General features: G+C 40.2%; 1 protein-coding gene across 5 annotated transcripts; it reads left to right on the forward strand.

Moving 5' to 3' along the window:
- Nucleotides 1-17: 17 nt before the first annotated feature.
- On the forward strand, nucleotides 18-15,554 carry snupn.L (snurportin 1 L homeolog). 5 transcript variants are annotated; one of them, XM_018250627.2, is made up of 9 exons: nucleotides 18-142; nucleotides 9,558-9,716; nucleotides 11,282-11,441; nucleotides 11,522-11,626; nucleotides 11,721-11,817; nucleotides 11,954-12,051; nucleotides 14,280-14,357; nucleotides 14,539-14,619; nucleotides 14,944-15,554. In XM_018250627.2, the coding sequence occupies exons 2-9, from the start codon at nucleotides 9,559-9,561 to the stop codon at nucleotides 15,196-15,198; spliced, it is 1,032 nt and encodes a 343-aa protein (XP_018106116.1). In that variant the 5' UTR covers nucleotides 18-142; nucleotide 9,558; the 3' UTR covers nucleotides 15,199-15,554. The 5 variants fall into 5 exon arrangements, with proteins under 5 accessions (XP_018106116.1, XP_018106115.1, XP_018106114.1 ...); XM_018250626.2 differs by lacking the exon at nucleotides 18-142 and adding an exon at nucleotides 6,527-7,029; XM_018250625.2 differs by lacking the exon at nucleotides 18-142 and adding an exon at nucleotides 6,528-7,097.
- Nucleotides 15,555-16,832: the final 1,278 nt, after the last annotated feature.

Genomic DNA, 16,832 nt, shown 5'->3' on the forward strand with positions numbered 1-16,832 from the left:
CTTGTACAGATCAACAGGGCAGCTCCATAGCACAGAGGAAAGTGAGTGTAGTGTGGCGCTGCGGCTGGACATTGGCGAGGAAAGGCTCCACAGGGGCTGCAGCGACTTCCCGCGGGCTCAGCCAGTTACCTTCAGCCTAGAGGTGCGTGAGGGTGTGACACACTGGGAGCCAAACTCTAAGGGGATGGGAGGCCGCAGTTTGGAATAAAAGCGGAGTTTCGGCTGCTGTAACAGCAGCCCCGCCCCTGCCGTCTCACCCGTGTTGTGTTGAACTCTCCTTGCCCATCCCTCCTTCCCAGAGGAGGTCTTACAGCAGCAGCAAACTATGCGCGCAATTCCGCGGCCCTCCCGTGGGACTACTTCACGCCAACTCCCAGCACACCGCCGGCTGGCTGTCCAGGGCTGCTGGGAATTGTAGTTAAACCAAGAAATTGAATGGCAGTGCCCCCACTTGATTGTTTTCCCTTTAATACTAACACCCTCTCGCCTTGTGCACTGGCACTTTATTAGTCGTGCGGAAAACTTTAAAAAAAAAAAAGTCGCAGGGATGGCAGTTTCAGAGGCGACTGTTCTTGGGATCAATGAAGAGAGGGGCGACAAATTCAAAGCATCATATTCACTATCTGTCACATGTTTCCTTTCCCAAGTGTTTATTGTGTGAAGCTGACGCGATCCCCCTGTTTCTCTCTCCTGTCACAGCGGATCCTTTTTCCATGATGTCAGGGGAAGGGAAGAGGGACAGACACCAACATGCCCACTCCTGACACCTGCTGGAAAATATGCGATAATCCCACTGGAAAATGTCATTCTAAGCAACTTTCAAATACACAGTCATAACAACAATAATGTCCCTTGCAATGGCAACTGAAAGCAGAATGTGTTTATCTCTTTTTGGTTATGACAATGTAGCAGAATTCAGTTCTTTTTCAGGTCTTGTTCATCAGTTGGCGTCTGCTACATTGCTACAGGAGTCAGAATTAGTAATGCAGAGAATACAGATGGCAATTGCATTTACAAATACCTTAAATGACCTATATTAAAACGACAGAACATTTTTAATCAAAGTAAATTTTGGAGTTTTTGAGTGGAGTTCCCCTGTAAGGGGAAGGGGGCATTCTAGATTGTAGTTATCTGGCAATTGTAAATCTAATGCTGGGCATACACGAAAAGCTGAAGTACTTTTCCTAGTTGGCCACCTATGTACTGGGTCCTCACCCAATGATTTCTATGGAACCTGGCCAATAGATATCTTGTAGATTTGTGTATCAGCTATTAGTTGGGCAAGCTATCCCAAACACCCCATAAATGGCCCAATAGGGTGTGGAGTTGGCAGCTTTTTATGGAGCTTTAAGCAAACCCCACCCACTCACTCGACTAAAATCCCCACAAATCCCCCACAAATTATGGTGGCCTTAAGAATTTGAGTCACTGTTTCAATATGGTTCATTGTGCTGGTAAGGGCTGTGAGACAGTATGCATGCATAGTCTGCAGGACACTGCGCTGGTATGGGATATGTGTATGAGTCACAGAATCATATATAGACTGATAAACACTGTGAGGGGTGCTGGCTGTGAAATAATGAGATGCAATGGGATGTGGGACACCCAGGGCCACCATCAGAAATCACAGGGCCCCATACAACAACATTTCATGGGCCCTGTCTACCCCCAAAGGCCGTACCCCAGACCCCATGCACCCCCACACCACAGTTAAAAAAGCCACACAAACATGGGCACTAAAACAAATGCTAAAAACTTCACTGGTGGCAAAGCCCCCCCCCTTACAAGTTGAAAAAAACATTAGTGGCCAGGGGCGCCATAGGTGTCAGCCCCCCCCCCCTGCAAGTTAAATAAAAAACAATTGGTGGTCAGGGGCCCTGATAAAAGTTAAAAAAAAAACTTCACCAGTGGACAGGCTCCCCTTTACAAGTTAAAAAAAAAATCCCTTTAGTGGCCAGGGTCCTTCCTACAAGTTAAAAAAAGGCAATTGGTGGTCAGGGGCCCCAAAAAGTTAAAATAATTTCATTGGTTGTCAGAACCGCCCCTACATGTGGAAAAAAACAATTGGTGACCACCCCCCCCCCATAAAAGTTAGAAAAACTTAATTGGTGGTCAGACCCCACCCCCTACAAGTTAAAAAAAAAACAGGGGTGGCCAGGGTCCCGACTACAAAGTAAAAAAATAAAACACTGGTGGCAAGGGGCCAATAGAGGATTAAAATAAAGGGGGTTTAATTAAAAAAACACATTGGTGTTCAGTGGAACTTTCCTGAGGTTCTTCTTCCTTGTCCTCTGTGATATCAACCTTTGCTTTGGCGGCTTCGGTTCCTTTCGTGACTTTGGGTCTTTGGCTGCCTCCGTTTGTGACTTCGGGTCTTTGACTCTGTTTGTGACATCGGGACTTTGTTTTGTTCAAGGCTTAAGGTTTTCGACATTGGGTTTTCGGGTTCATTTGCGGCTTCGGGTCTTCTGCTCCTTTTGCGGCTTTGTGGCTTCAGCTTCATTTGTGGCTTCTGGTCTTCAGGTGTTCGGCTTCAGCTCCATTTGTGGCTTCGGATCTTTAGCAACCTCCACGCTCTTAAGGGGGGACCAACTAATCCGGAAAGTGCAGCCCAGCTATGCCTCCATTTAAACCTAAATTCTGCCGGGCCCTGGACGACTGTTCCCCCCTGATGGCGGCCCTGGGGACACTGCTCCAGTATGGGCTTTGGAACACTGTGACTAAATGGATGTTAGGTATATTTCTAGACCAGTGTGGAGTAAGAAATGGTACGCAAGTATTGTGCGTGGGATACAAGCTGTGAGTTCCTGTGCTGGTATGGGTTGTATGCCACTGTGCCAGTATGTGCTGTAGTTGTTGTCCTGCTATAAGCTGGATGATGTCCTGTTAACAAGCTGTTGAACATGGTACTGTTACAAATGTGGGACGCAGTACCTGTGTGGGCTTTGGTACATAGCTGGCATGGGCAGTTGCTCACGGTATTGGCTGTCAAAGTGCTGTTCTAATCTATGGTACATTGATAGTATAGGGTGTTGGACAATGTACCGCTATGAATGTGTTTATTACTTTATTTATAAAGCACCACAAAAGATACACAGTGCTGTACAGTCTGATAATGTACAAAGTACGCACAAGGAGGTTAATTGTTATAATAAATACAAAATACACATAAATACACAAAGATTAAGTGTCATGTGGTATGTGACACAGCAGGAAGGAGGCCCCTGCCTCACAGAGCTTACAGTCTAAGTGGGTTGTTTGTGTCAGTGCGCTACTGTGGGTTGTACTGAGCTTTTGCACGCTAGGCAGTACAGTTTTATTGCTTTGGCATCTACATTTTCTACTTTTATTGTTCAATTATAACATTTACTTGGGTGTATATACAGTACAAGATTTTGTGGGATGCTACAAAATCTATTCCCCTCAGCTATAAGTCGTTGAGATAAAGTCGCATGGTGTGTTTTTTTCATGCATCTACATGCGACAATCAATGTATTTCAATAAGAGAATAAAATCTTTCATACAATATCAGACTTTAGTCTGTCAGATGCAGACACAGCATGCAGTGTTTCCTGCCAAGAAGTGTGCTGTGTCAGATGGCAAATCTCTAGTTTAGACATCAGATATTTATATTAGTACCACTATATTTTGATTCATGCTATTAAATCGACATGTAGAATGTGATCTGTCAAACCATCACCATCCTACAAACCCTCCAGTGTAGTTTAGCAGATTTATCTAAATGTGAGTTTACAGCTTAAAGGAGAAGGAAACTCTTTTTGCACTTGGGGGTGCCAAATGTTAGGCACCCCCAAGTGATTGTATTGACTTACCTGAAACCCCGGGCCGGTGCTCCTATCAGCCAAAAACTGCACCGGCCTCGTGGTTATTCCAGCGAGCACCATCGAGCGATCCTCTTCCGGCTTCTTCTTTCTTCAGATTTCCTGGGGCAGACGCATGCACAGTAGAACGAAATAGCTGACTTTTTAGTTAAAGTCCAGCTTTTCACTCTACTGCGCATGCGCAGCCACTCGAAGAAAGAGGAAGATGGAAGAGTAGATGTGTAGAGCCCTTTAATTACCTTAAACCTCATTCATATAAGTCCTGTATAAATGTGTTCCCGCAAAAACTGCTGACTCCTTTAAAAGAAATAGCCCATAGTGACTCTGTCTTTATCAAGGCCAAGGCCGCAATTCTGCGCAGTCTAACCATGCGGGAAACAGTAACATGCACATAACATATTCTCTGGTGGGTGACAGGACAATAGTGTTGCATACACAGTAAGGCTGCATTCGCCATGAACTTGATGAACGGGTGTCTTTTTTCAGCTTAACTTACTATAGTATATATCTTGGTAGAGGGTTTTTCCACTAGCTGAGAAATCTCACAGTGTAACGTTACCATTAGAAATGAGTTGGTGTTGCAGCACCTTGAATACCTTTGATTTATATTAGAAATTGTAAGTACTAACTTTTCACATTGTATTAAAATATAAGTATTGCTCCATTTAATTACACGTATAATGTATTATATGTCATTTATTTATAATTTATAAAAAGCCAAATACTGTTTTGACTGGTGTCCTGTAGAATAATGTCCTGCAATATACAGTATAACAGAAGTGAAAAGGAACAATGTTCCAAGATATACTAGTCAGCATAACTCATATATTCTCTGTGGTCAAATTTAACATCAGCACAAGGACTGCAGGCTGATTTATTATAGACTGACCTGGGGAATCCAGAAGGATTATCAGCAGTTTGATCTACTTTAATTTAATAACACTTTCCTGACTTTAAAATTTTATCATTTATCTAACTTGATAGCTGTGACAGTTTAACCAAGTGTGCTCAACTGCTTTGAGCTATTGAACACATTAAATTCCTGTGAGGGTTAGTACAACCACAGCTCAGCATCATCACTTTGTGCTAACACCAATCAGAATTATTAATATCCAATTCATATTGCATCCTGGGATTAATGTTTCAGATTCAGAGTGTATTGTATACTCTTGAATACATGTTTCCAGCTCAGAAAATAAATATATCTTATCTTAAACTATTGCTAACCTGCAAAGTAACTAGAAGTTACTTTGACAAATAGCAAAATAATTCTGCCTAAAACAAGTGAATGAGGAATATTTAATAAACATATTTAGAGGCATCACTCAGGGCCTCACTGGTCCCCCTTTACCCCCAGCACTACTTTTACATACATTTTGCCCCCTCATTTAGAATGGCATGTGGGACAGACATTTGTGACCCTAGAGTGCATGTGCACATAGAATATGCCAAAATATTAAATAATACTAGTAAACAATACAGACTAGCAAATCATTTTATAACATATCCAGCTATGGCTACACCTCAAGCTTAGTTCCTTAACATCCCAGAGCAGACTCAACAAGTGCAGTCTTATCGACAGAACAAGGCCTAAATAGAGTCAAGATAAAGAGCTGTAATGGACTGCTTTGAAGAAAGGCATATTTACTCTTCTAGGGTTGCTGAAACCTCTCAGCTATATATAGCTATATCCTTTTAAGGTTTTAGTTCTCCTTTAAAGGGGTCACATTTGTACCCAGTTTTATGGCCAAAGTCAGATGGGAATGACTATTTCATCATACACTGGTGTTTGTTTTTATTCACAATTTCCATTTTGTCAACTGTTTTTTCTCCTTTCTCACTTTTATTCACTTCTTTCTATAACTTTACTTTATTTTCTGCTTTTCCATCCTCAGTTCTCTTCTGTTTTGACCATCTAGCTATATTTTTGGGGTTAGCCCACACTATAAACAAAGGATGCAGAGAGTTGCCAATGAATACAATATTGATCACACTTCAGGCACAAGCAGGAGCACTTTCACAGGACACTAATTCCCAATACAGTTTCCTGGGTAATTGCACAGGGGGATGCACAAAAGCACTTCTCAAGTACACTTCTCAGTCCCTCCTGTATCCTAGGCCTCTCACTAGCTGAATTCAGTACCTTTCCCTGTGTGTAGGGTTGCCACCTTTTCTGGAAAAAAATACCAGCCTTCCTCTATATTTATCTTTTTTCCCTATTAATAACATTGGAATCAGCCATCATTTTTACCGGCCAGGTGGCACACCTACCTAGGGGTTGCCACCTATTCCTTCCTTTGAATCGGAACAGGGGGTGGCACCAGTGATGTCAGAGGCAGGGTTAATGATGTAAGGAGGAGGGCCAGTGACATGGAGGGGCAGGCCTGTGACATGAGGGGCGGGTCAGTGAATCGGCATCTCATGATTGGTCTAATCGCTCCAGAAGCAGGGGACAGGATTGCCCTCTTTTCAGACATTTGAAAACCGGGCAGACATTTTCCAACTGGACAATCAGGCCTGGATTTTTGGAAAGGCCACCTAGGCCCGGGCCTGGGGGGGGGCATTCTGCTCAACCACACCCACAGTGGTTAAAAAACTCTGGGGATATGCAGGAGATACAATAATTTTTTAAATTTCCCATGCGCCAATACCCATTGCTCCAGTCCCGATGATGAAAATTGCATGAAAAAGGGGAGGGGACAGGGGCGACGAATGACAGTTTGTGGGCTGCCTCTACTGCTTCAGTGTCTTCCTGCATGCCACTCTTCCCATGATGCATCTCTCCACCGTTCTTCAAAACCTACACTTCTAATCTTCATTCTCATGGGACTTTCCCTCAACTTTTATGCAATTACTCTTACTCAGTAGCTCCCTCTAATTATACATTAACCTTTAACTTACCAATTTACATTGCACCCCCTTATATACCCCCTTTCTCTCTTTTTATAGTTCCTGGCCGATTTCCTTGGATCACCCCTCTAGTAGTAGTTAGCTGAAAAACTTATATAATATTTGTAAAAAAATAAGATTGCTAAAAATAGGTCATTCTATAACACACTAAACGGTAATCTAAAGGCGAACCACGACCTTAACACACTCGAGCTTTTTCTGCCTAATCCACCTTTTCAGGCGATGTAAAGTGCGTGGATTGTTTATGTCACGTGATAGAATTGCTTTCAATTTCCAGGTATGATTAGTTTCCTGTTCCGGGGTTTGATATTACTTCCTGCTCTAAAGGGGGTGTGACGTCACCAGGTAATGCCGGCTGTAGTGTGCTTCAGCGAGTCACGCGTGTCTATAGTAGTGAAACGCGAAAGAATGTGCTCCTTGGGTGTTCACGGGCAGGGTTGCGGTATGACTGTAAAGCAGTGTGTTTTTTAGCTTATTTTTACGTTTCATTCCATTATAGTTAGTGGAGCTAGCGGCTCACATCTGAACAATGCAAAGTCCTGGCAGATACAAAACACAGCAGCTATAGGACCTCTAGTTTTTATTTCCCCCTAAATGATCGAAGTGTAGGTTTGCCTATATAGCTGTCATTTTATTGGCCCTGATGATGGGGGGAAAAGACTTAATCCTTGTATTATAAGGATGGAATACTTATATCAGAGATATGGAGGTTTGTTTTTCCCATATAAGGTGACAACCCTATTCCCCACTGATGGTCCAGATTGTATGATTTTGGTGCTGGTTAGTCATACTGGGGTTTGTTTAGTAGCAACTATTTTAGTTAAAACCAGACCATTAAATTAACTGGAGAATAGGAATGCTCCAAATCCATCCCATTAAAAGGTTTTCCAGAGTGCACTGTATATGTAGCCATATTTTAGAAAAATGATACAATGTGCGGCGGATTAAAAAAATCAAGTAACTTTAAAGGAACAGTTCAGTGTGAAAATAAAAACTGTCTAAATAGGCTGTGCAAAATAAAAAATGTTTCTAATATAGTTAGTTTGCCAAAAATGTAATCTATACAGGCTGGAGTGACTGGATGTCTAACATAATAGCCAGAACACTATTTCCTGTTTTTTCCTGAGTTAGTCAGCGACTTGAAGGGGGGCCGCATGGTACATATCTGTTCAGTGAGTTTGCAATTGATCCTCAACATGCAGCTCAGATTCAAAAGCAACAGATATGACCCATGTGCCCCCCTCAAGTCTCTGATTGGTTACTGCCTGGTAACCAGTCAGTGTAAACCAAGAGAGCTGAAAAGCAGGAAGTTGTGTTCTGGCGATTGTTAGACATCCAGTCACTCCAGCCTTTATACATTACATTTTTGCCTAACTATATTAGAAACATTTTTTATTTTGCATAGCCTATCTATAAAAAAGCTTGGGAAAAAGATGATGCTGAGGACTCGCTTCACAAAAATTCTCACATCACTTTACAAGCCAGAAGTATTTTGCTGCCTACAATTACAATAAAGCAGGTCTGAAAACTGTAAAATAATTGTATAATTTTAGGTGTCAATCTGCATAATATATATATATATATATATATATATATATATATATATATATTTGTACGAGAAGCGACACGCACGGGATTATTTTAGATGCAAACAGAATGTGTTTATTCCACTCAACGTTTCGATCCCTCGTCAGGAGACAAATATTGGTTTTCCCTCCCTAGCTGGCACCCGGGTCCTTACTAAGTAAACAAAGTGCAACTTTGGAACTGATATTTATTTATATATATATATATATATATATATATATATATATATATATATATATATAGACAAATACAAGAGGTCCTCTGCACTCAACCCATTATCAATATATTTAAGACAGAGACATTTTGTGCATACTGCTACTGAAAAATGCCTTACCCTTTAAACAAAACAGGGATTGTTTGTCCATATATTGCAATATTTTTAAGCTGTCAAACAACGTCAAAGTCATCCCATATCTGGCCAGTCCTCAATTTTCATCTGATTCATTAAGAATTCAATTGCTTAGTTATACATTTTACAAAGGGACTAAGTTTTACCTGCAACTTACTTGCTGCTTTCAAAGTAAAACTCCCAAACTTGGCTGCCCTTTTATTAGACACCAGTGGGATCACCTGACTATAGCTGGGAAGGGTCGGAGCTACAACATGTATAACTATGTAGCTCCCACCCTTCCCAGTTATAGTCAGGTGATGGGATGGGATGGGTTAGGTTTAGGATCACAACGATGGGTAATACGGACAGTCAGAACGAGGACCGCATCAACGAACCGATGCTGGTCCTTGATCCGATGATATTTTTAAACCTGCCTGATTGACATCTGGCCGACTTTCGACCAGATATTGATCAGGGAAGCCCGTCAGAGGGCCCCATACACTGCCCAATAAGATCCCGATTAATCTGTACCTTAACAGGGCTATTATTGGCATTTCTGCTCACTCACAATGCACAGTATTGCATAGAGTAGTTTAATTTTGTATAACTATTCTACTGCTCTACTGCTGGAAAAGTTATAGGCCTTGTGCCTGCATGGAGGAAACATTTCATGACACTCATGTGACAGGGGTTTTATACATAGACTTAGAGTAAAATATTGCAGTAGATAGTTGCATCAGTGAGTCTTTTGAACTGGAATCATTGTCTTTGCAAATGACATGTATATATTGGCAAGCTGTCTCTTGTATCCTATATATTGGCAACATTATAAAGGATAACCTTCAAGATTCAGAAAGAATTCTTAAAATTTTTTGCACCTCTCATAGGATGGATTCTCTCACTGATGCTCTTGCTGGAAGCTTCTCCGTTTCATCTGATCTGAATAGTCCATCTGCTCCACATCCTCGATTATCTCAGTACAAGAGCAAATATAGCTCTCTGGAGCAAAGCGAGCGCAGAAAGAAGCTTCTAGAGCTGCAGAAAGCGTGAGCCTTAAATTACTCTACATTTGTGATAACTGTTTAGTCTTTACTAAAAAAAATCTTATAAACGAGTATATGTGCTGTGTGAAATGGAAAAAGTTTGAAAGGATTAGTGGTGCTCTATGGAGCAGGTAGCACATTTGAGGGGAGGTTATGCTGAGAATTTGTCGTTTACTGGCAGGCCCGGATTTGTGGAGAGGCCACCAAGGCCTGGGCCTAGGGCCGCAGGATTTTAGGGGGCGGCATGCTTCCCAACCACACCCACATTGGTTCAAAAACACTGGGGATGCACAGAAGATACAGTAATTTTATAAATTTTCTGTGCCCAATCCACATTGCTCAGGTCCCGATTATGAAAATTTGCATGAATAAAGGGGGGGCACGGGTGACAAACGACAGTGGGCCTTGGGGCGCCTGCTATGTAAATCCGGCCCTGTTTACTGGTAAGACCTCATCTTAAAAATGCAGTGCCTGGATGTGGTCTGGACTGGGATTCAAAATAGGCCTGGGCATTTCAAGTACATAGAGGCCCAAATAGCTCGCCACAAGCCAAAAAATAGTGACATCTCGCAGCAGCCCCTCTGGCATTTGCCAGAATCCACAGATTGCCAGTTTAGACCTGCCCTGTATACAGAAAGATATTCATTGAGTAGAAACTCTCCAAAGAAAGGCAATTACTGTAGTGCATAGTCCAAAACTTACCAAGTGTATCAATGCATATAGCCAAGATAGCCATGCATATAAGAAACCACTCCAATGCCTTAAAATATACTTAAAAGAGGAAAGAGATATGTAAGCAACATTTCAGCATACCAGGTTAAATAACATTCAGAAAATTGGTAAGTTTTGGCCAACGATGGTTAGGATCAGGGGACACAACATGAGGTGGGAGGGAGGAAAACTGCTCTGAAGCAGATAAAGTGGGGGCTTATTCATTAAAGAAATATGAGATTATTTAAAAAAAAAAAAGCATTTAATGAGCAGGCAAGATGGGAAAAGCTGGTTGTTTTTGACCATTAAATTCTAAAAGGAATTAGTGTAACTAATGATATTAGACACACGGGCTCTTTAGAATGTGAGAACTACTTCAATGAATTACACAAATTGGTTGTAGACACAGAGTAAATTTAATACGTATCTCTGCATTCAGTGATCCAACACAGCTTTTTCTCTGTTAGCTCAGGTTGGGAAACAAAATTCCCTCTGTGTTGGTAAGCTTTTTCTGCTGAACCACAGTACACATTTGAATAGATAATATCCTCTACTCACTGTTTCTGAGTGTATTGTTTAATTCCTTAAACTAACTCTGACTTTCAAAAAAAACCAAAAACTATGTGCACGTATCTCACACTGTAACAAGACTGCACTTGTTCGGGTTTTGGGCGGGGTATTCTAATAGTTATCATGTGACAGTTGTCATAACCTATTGCTTAAAATAACCATTTGCTGTTTTATGAGAATTTTTCAAAGCACCAAACTTAGAGACACTATTTTAAAAATCTATTATCTTTTGGGCATACTATATTAGTATATTTTGGTAGTTCCCCTAATATGTTCGCTTGTGACAGGAAACGGCTAGATTATATAAACCATGCCCGGCGCCTGGCTGAGGGAGATTGGTCACAAGATGAGGAGGAGAAAAAGGACCAGAAAGAAGATGGAGGAGATGAGTGTGAAGAAATGGATGTGGACCTAGGGAAAAAGTTGCCACGTCATTATGCCAATCAGGTAGGTGATGGATTATTTAAACTGTTGAATTTGTCTTTTTTCAGCCTTAACAAAATTTCTTATTTCATTTATTCTTCCAGCTCATGCTGTCTGAGTGGCTGATAGAGATCCCACAGGACCTGTCTGAGCTCTGGCTTCTTGTTGTATGTCCTGTAGGAAAGCGCTCTCTGATTGTTGCCTCAAGGGTGAGGTTTATATGCCTATTCTGTCTCACTGACAACTTTTCCATCGTCTGTTCTCTTTCTAATTAACAATTATATTTCATATGTCTATTACCAGGGATCTACAGCAGTATATACCAAGAGTGGTTATTGTGTTAACAGATTTCCTTCATTGCTCCCTGGAGGGAACAAACGCAACAATGCAAGTGGCAAAGGTGAGGGTCAAGAAAGAGCTTGTATTAGGTTAGGAGGGAAAAGAGGTCTGAGGGAAAGAGATGAAGCATTGCTGGGATGTGTTTTGGAGACTGTTAATTTGAAATACTCTGTTTATGCCTGATTATATCCCTGCAGATTACACCATCCTAGACTGTATATACAATGAGGAGACTCGAACATATTATGTGCTGGATGTTATGTGCTGGAGGGGGCATCCAGTGTATGACTGTCAGGTACATATGAGTTATCTGACAAATAAATGGTTACTCTGTAAAGAAATCAAAACATACCTTATACTGATCTATTATATACTGTGTTTGTATAGTTTGCACCATAAAAAACATTCAGGTGGATGGAAATCAATTGGCATTATTTTATGTATCATTCACAGCACTGATAGTAAGTAAATACTCCTATTTAGTAAGGTTAATGCATCCCTTTCATGCAGAGAAAAAAGTACAGAAAAAGTACAATTCTATCAGCACATTACAATTATTTCATTACAAAATTACATTCTCAGCCTGTTTGATGTAAGGTCTAACAGGAAAAGAGGCAACATGAAAAATCCTCATAAATGTTCTCATTTTATGGGTAACCATGGTTAGCTGCCCGTGGATTTTTAACAGAGCCTATTATCCATCTATATTATATTTTTTATAATGCGTAATAACGTATATTTTTGAAGTGCAAGAGGAAATTGGAGCAGCCAGAGGAAACTCATGTTAGCAAGAAGAGAATATGCAAATTAAAGGCAGACAGTCCCTTAGTTGGCATGAATCCCACTTCTTCAAGGCAGCAGTGCTAGCCACAGGGTCACCATACTGCCCATCATCACTTAAAAATGTAATGATATAAGAGATATGTCTCATATTTGCATGCCAGTGTTTACATTGTTAGAGAATTTGCCATGCAGGCCTAGATAGAGAGGTTATGATATACAATCAGTGCAGTGCTTATTGTATGTGACCATCTTGATGCAGATCCCATATTGCATTTCTGATAAAGTAGATAGAAACAGATTGCAGGACTATCAATTACCGCATACTAGTGATGGATGTGATTAGAACAGCATCACCCTTTGATTGCAGAGTGTATTATACACCCCGTGGCTTAGGCTTTTTGTTTTGTAAAGTTTTATGTTGAAGCCTAGATGAAATACAAAGATAAATATCTGGAATTAGCTTAAATGTCTAAATCCAAGTGGAGCAGCTCTTGCAAAGAAATAAAAAGGCAGAATCCAAAACTCAACAGAACAAGACGCTGGGGGTACCAAACTATGGTTTTTGTGGAGGTGTATCAAATGACACCCCTTAGAATGGCTTCCAGAAGAAAAGACTGGGCAGCAAGTTTGCATCCTTCCATAACACACTAGTTATAGGGCAGTGTTTCTTCAAAAATGTCTTCTCAGAGGAAACAAATTAAGTTGCAGATTATGCTGGTATAGAACCAGTTATGTACCTTGTTTTAATCCATTTTTTCTATTGTACAGATAATTTCATAGTTAGGGGGGCCATAGTAACCTAACCTATATTGTATTGACTATAACAAACAAGGGAAAATTGTGCTCACCACTAATTTTTAAAACCATTAGGCGGGGGTGCAATGAGGCTGTGACCACAAAATACATATCGACAAACCCATTATCGATATATTTGAGACATTTTGTGCATACACCTACTAAAAATGCCTTCCCCTTTAAACAAAACAGGGATTGTTTGTCCATATATTGCAATATATTTTAGTTGGAAAAATTGAGTGTAGGACTGGCCAGATATGGGATGACTTTGACGTAGTTGGCCAGCTTAAATATATTGCAATATATGGACAAACAATCCCTGTGTTGTTTAAAGGGTAAGGCATTTTTCAGTAGCAGTATGCACAAAATGTCTCAGTGTCTTAAATATATTGATAATGGGTTGAGTGCAGAGGTGCTCTTGTATTTGTCTATATTGTATTGAGACATTTTGAGTCCTAAATTTGTGTCATGGAGAAGTCGTTTAGGGAGCAGTTGCCCCAGGTTCATTTGTTCACATATCTATCTGCCATTGTAAATAGACATTTTTTTTTAGTTATATAAAGCTTTCTTCTTCCAGTTATATTCTCTATTATTTGAAGGTGCTGAAAAAACTATAGTCTAAATATTTTATTTGTATGTTTATTTGACACTATACCATTTGCCTGGCCTATGCCATTGTTTGTAAGATGTTTTAGTAAATTATATAACATATTTATGAATGTTGCAGTGGCTTATGAACAACTATGCATGAAAGTTTGCAGGCTCCACTTATAAATGTTAATGCAAATAGAAAGAATATGCATGAAAAAAGCTTTCCACTTAAGGGAACATAAATGAAAAATACTGTTAATCATACATTTTTAAACAATAAATAGACGTTTGGAATGATATTTAAATCGAGAATAAAATGACTGTGACTCAAACGCCAGCTTTTCCATTACACAGACGGATTTCCGATTTTATTGGCTCCAGTCAAAGCTGCTGGAACAAGAAGGACTCTGTGATATCTCAAAGCGCAACCCAGTAAGTATTTTGTGTGTGTGGTGTAAATGTTCAGTTGGTGATGTGGAAGATAAGTGTTAAGCATGTAGTATGAAAATGATGTAGCTATGTGTTCTAGGTTTTTAGTGTACTTAAGTGGGCAAATAAGCTTTAATTGTATTCTCTTCTCTGTCTAACTTCCCTACCTTGATTTTTCTTCAAGTTCAAGTTTGTTGGACTGCAGAATTTCCCTTGTTCTTTGGAATCTATACAGGGTGTCCTGATGCAGGAATTTTCATACAAGGTATAACTTTGCTTTATTTATTTATTTTTTAATGTATGTACAGCCGAATACGGCTGCATGCATAGAAGACCTGGTGCCAATTACCTTTATATTTTATGCGCAAATGCTTAATGCCATTTTGAAATGAGTATTCTGACAAATGTGTGAGTGTTTGTTTGGATAGCATTATATGTCAATAAAACTGATTTTAAAGAGTTAACATTAGCAGTTTAAGGATAATTTTAGGAATTATATTGTTATGGGGAGTTGCAGAGAGATAAAACTAACTGAAAACTACTGATGGTTTTAAAACTCACTCTTTCCTTTTGCCTTTGCTCTTCATAGGTCGATGGCTTTCTCTTCTACCACAAGCATACTCACTACACACCAGGCAGCACTCCGTTGGTTGGTTGGCTGAGACCTTATATGGTCCCCGAAATTTTAGGTTTTCCTGTTCCACCTTGTGCCCTTGCACAAAAGCCTGCTTATGCCCAGGAACAGATGCGCCAGATCCTTGAACATAAAAAAGGGGGTAAAGGGACAGCAGAGGGTGGGCACTATGAACTTGAACACCTTTCTACCATTGGTGCGCTGGAGTGAAAGTGATTTGTGAAGATTTAAAAAGATAAAGAAGGCTAAGAGGTGCTGCTGTCAGTGAATTTTCCGAGACTGGAATTTTCCACAGTTGTACTCCATCTTGCACAATTCTGCAATTCAAAAAGAAGCTCGCTCCTATCAATTGTGTAATGTTAAGATATCAAAGCTTGTGCGTATGGGTACATGTAGATCTAGATCACAGCAGCTGTTAAATATATGGTCTGCTGAATAAGTTTTCAGTGCTCTACTCACTGGGGGGGAAACTGAGCAATATTTTTGATGTAAAATATTCCTTTTTTTTAATAAATGATATTTTGTATTTTTTTGTGTGTCAGTATTAAAATAGAAGAAATATGGAAGACTGTACTTGATTCTGTAACTTTTTATGTCATGTTTTAACTACTGCATGCATGCAAAACGTAAATGTAAATAATCATGCTCCCAAAGTCCCAAAAACCATTCCTTTAGAGGAGCTGTCCCGGGAACTGGACAAGCCTCTGGGGGAAAATGTTTTTGGGTCTCTGGGAGAGTGATTGTTTACATCTATTTGCTGACTGTGGACCTGAGTTCTTTTATACAAGCATACTTATCTTAACGTTTAGCACGGATTGTAATTTTTGGTATTGTTTTAATATTCAAGCGAAGAAACAGGTTAACACTTGCATGGCCAGAGCAGATAGATCTCAGCTATCCTAAATATGCCCAGCATAAAGATTTTGTCCACTATGGTTGCAGTTTGTAAACTATTAGGAATTTGACAGCCCTTGGTTTGGCTCATTTGATAAAAAATGACAGCGCTCAGACTAATCTATAATTTATGACTGGCCACTTAAAACAGGTACAAAAGTAATGTCAAATTTTGCAGCATTACTTTGGTTACAGTCCCAACTATACTGCAGTTGCCAGTCAGTCCCCTCCACTTGGTAAAAACCAAACTCACATCCATTAGATTCACATCATTTAGACTGTGTATTATTCTATGGGAACTCAAACTGGGACTGCTGTTGAGTTCAAGAAACCCTATCTTGCCCATTTTATATTGGATGGAATTTGGACCTTTACTACATTTTATGGAATGACAACTACAAAGTTAAATATTACTTGGCAAACTGAAAACTAGTTATACTAGTTTATCCAGAGGAAGGCAATAAAACCTAGTATGGCAATCATTCCTGTCTCTAAAAGGATAACTGGACTAGTTACTGCATCAGCTTTCTCCAGTAACAATTCAATAACCTTGTAATTGATAAAAAAGCTTCCAACACCTTCTTGAAACTACATATCTGCTAGTAGAGCCTCTTCAGGGAAAGAATTTTACTGCTGATGAGTAAGGGCAGAGCTACATGGGCGATTTACATGTGTTCCGACGCGAGGCGACGTAACGCTGGCGTTAAGTTGGATGCGTTCAAAATAAGGTAAGGTATAGGTATAGAAATGTCTGGTGTTGCAACTGTCGGATGCAGATGCAACATTCAGAGTCTGCATCCGACAGTCGTGTCGTGACGGATGCACGTTGCGGCAACACCTGACATTTCTATACCTTACCGAATTTTCGGCACATTCAACCTGACGCCAGCGTTTCGCCTCCTCACGTTGGAACGCATGTAAATCAAGAAGGAAGAAATCACCGGCACAAC

This window comes from Xenopus laevis, chromosome 3L (genome assembly GCF_017654675.1).
Source record: "Xenopus laevis strain J_2021 chromosome 3L, Xenopus_laevis_v10.1, whole genome shotgun sequence".
Taxonomy (NCBI): Eukaryota; Metazoa; Chordata; class Amphibia; order Anura; family Pipidae; genus Xenopus; species Xenopus laevis.

What these genes read in the sequence shown, in the direction of transcription:
- snupn.L (XM_018250624.2), top strand. Translation starts at nt 7,161, where the DNA reads ATGTGCTCCTTGGGTGTTCACGGGCAGGGTTGCGGTATGACTGTAAAG. An exon ending in CTTCTAGAGCTGCAGAAAGC is followed by an intron (nt 9,717 to 11,281) that starts GTGAGCCTTAAA and finishes CGCTTGTGACAG; the next exon opens with GAAACGGCTAGATTATATAA. An exon ending in ATATCTCAAAGCGCAACCCA is followed by an intron (nt 14,358 to 14,538) that starts GTAAGTATTTTG and finishes TTTTTCTTCAAG; the next exon opens with TTCAAGTTTGTTGGACTGCA.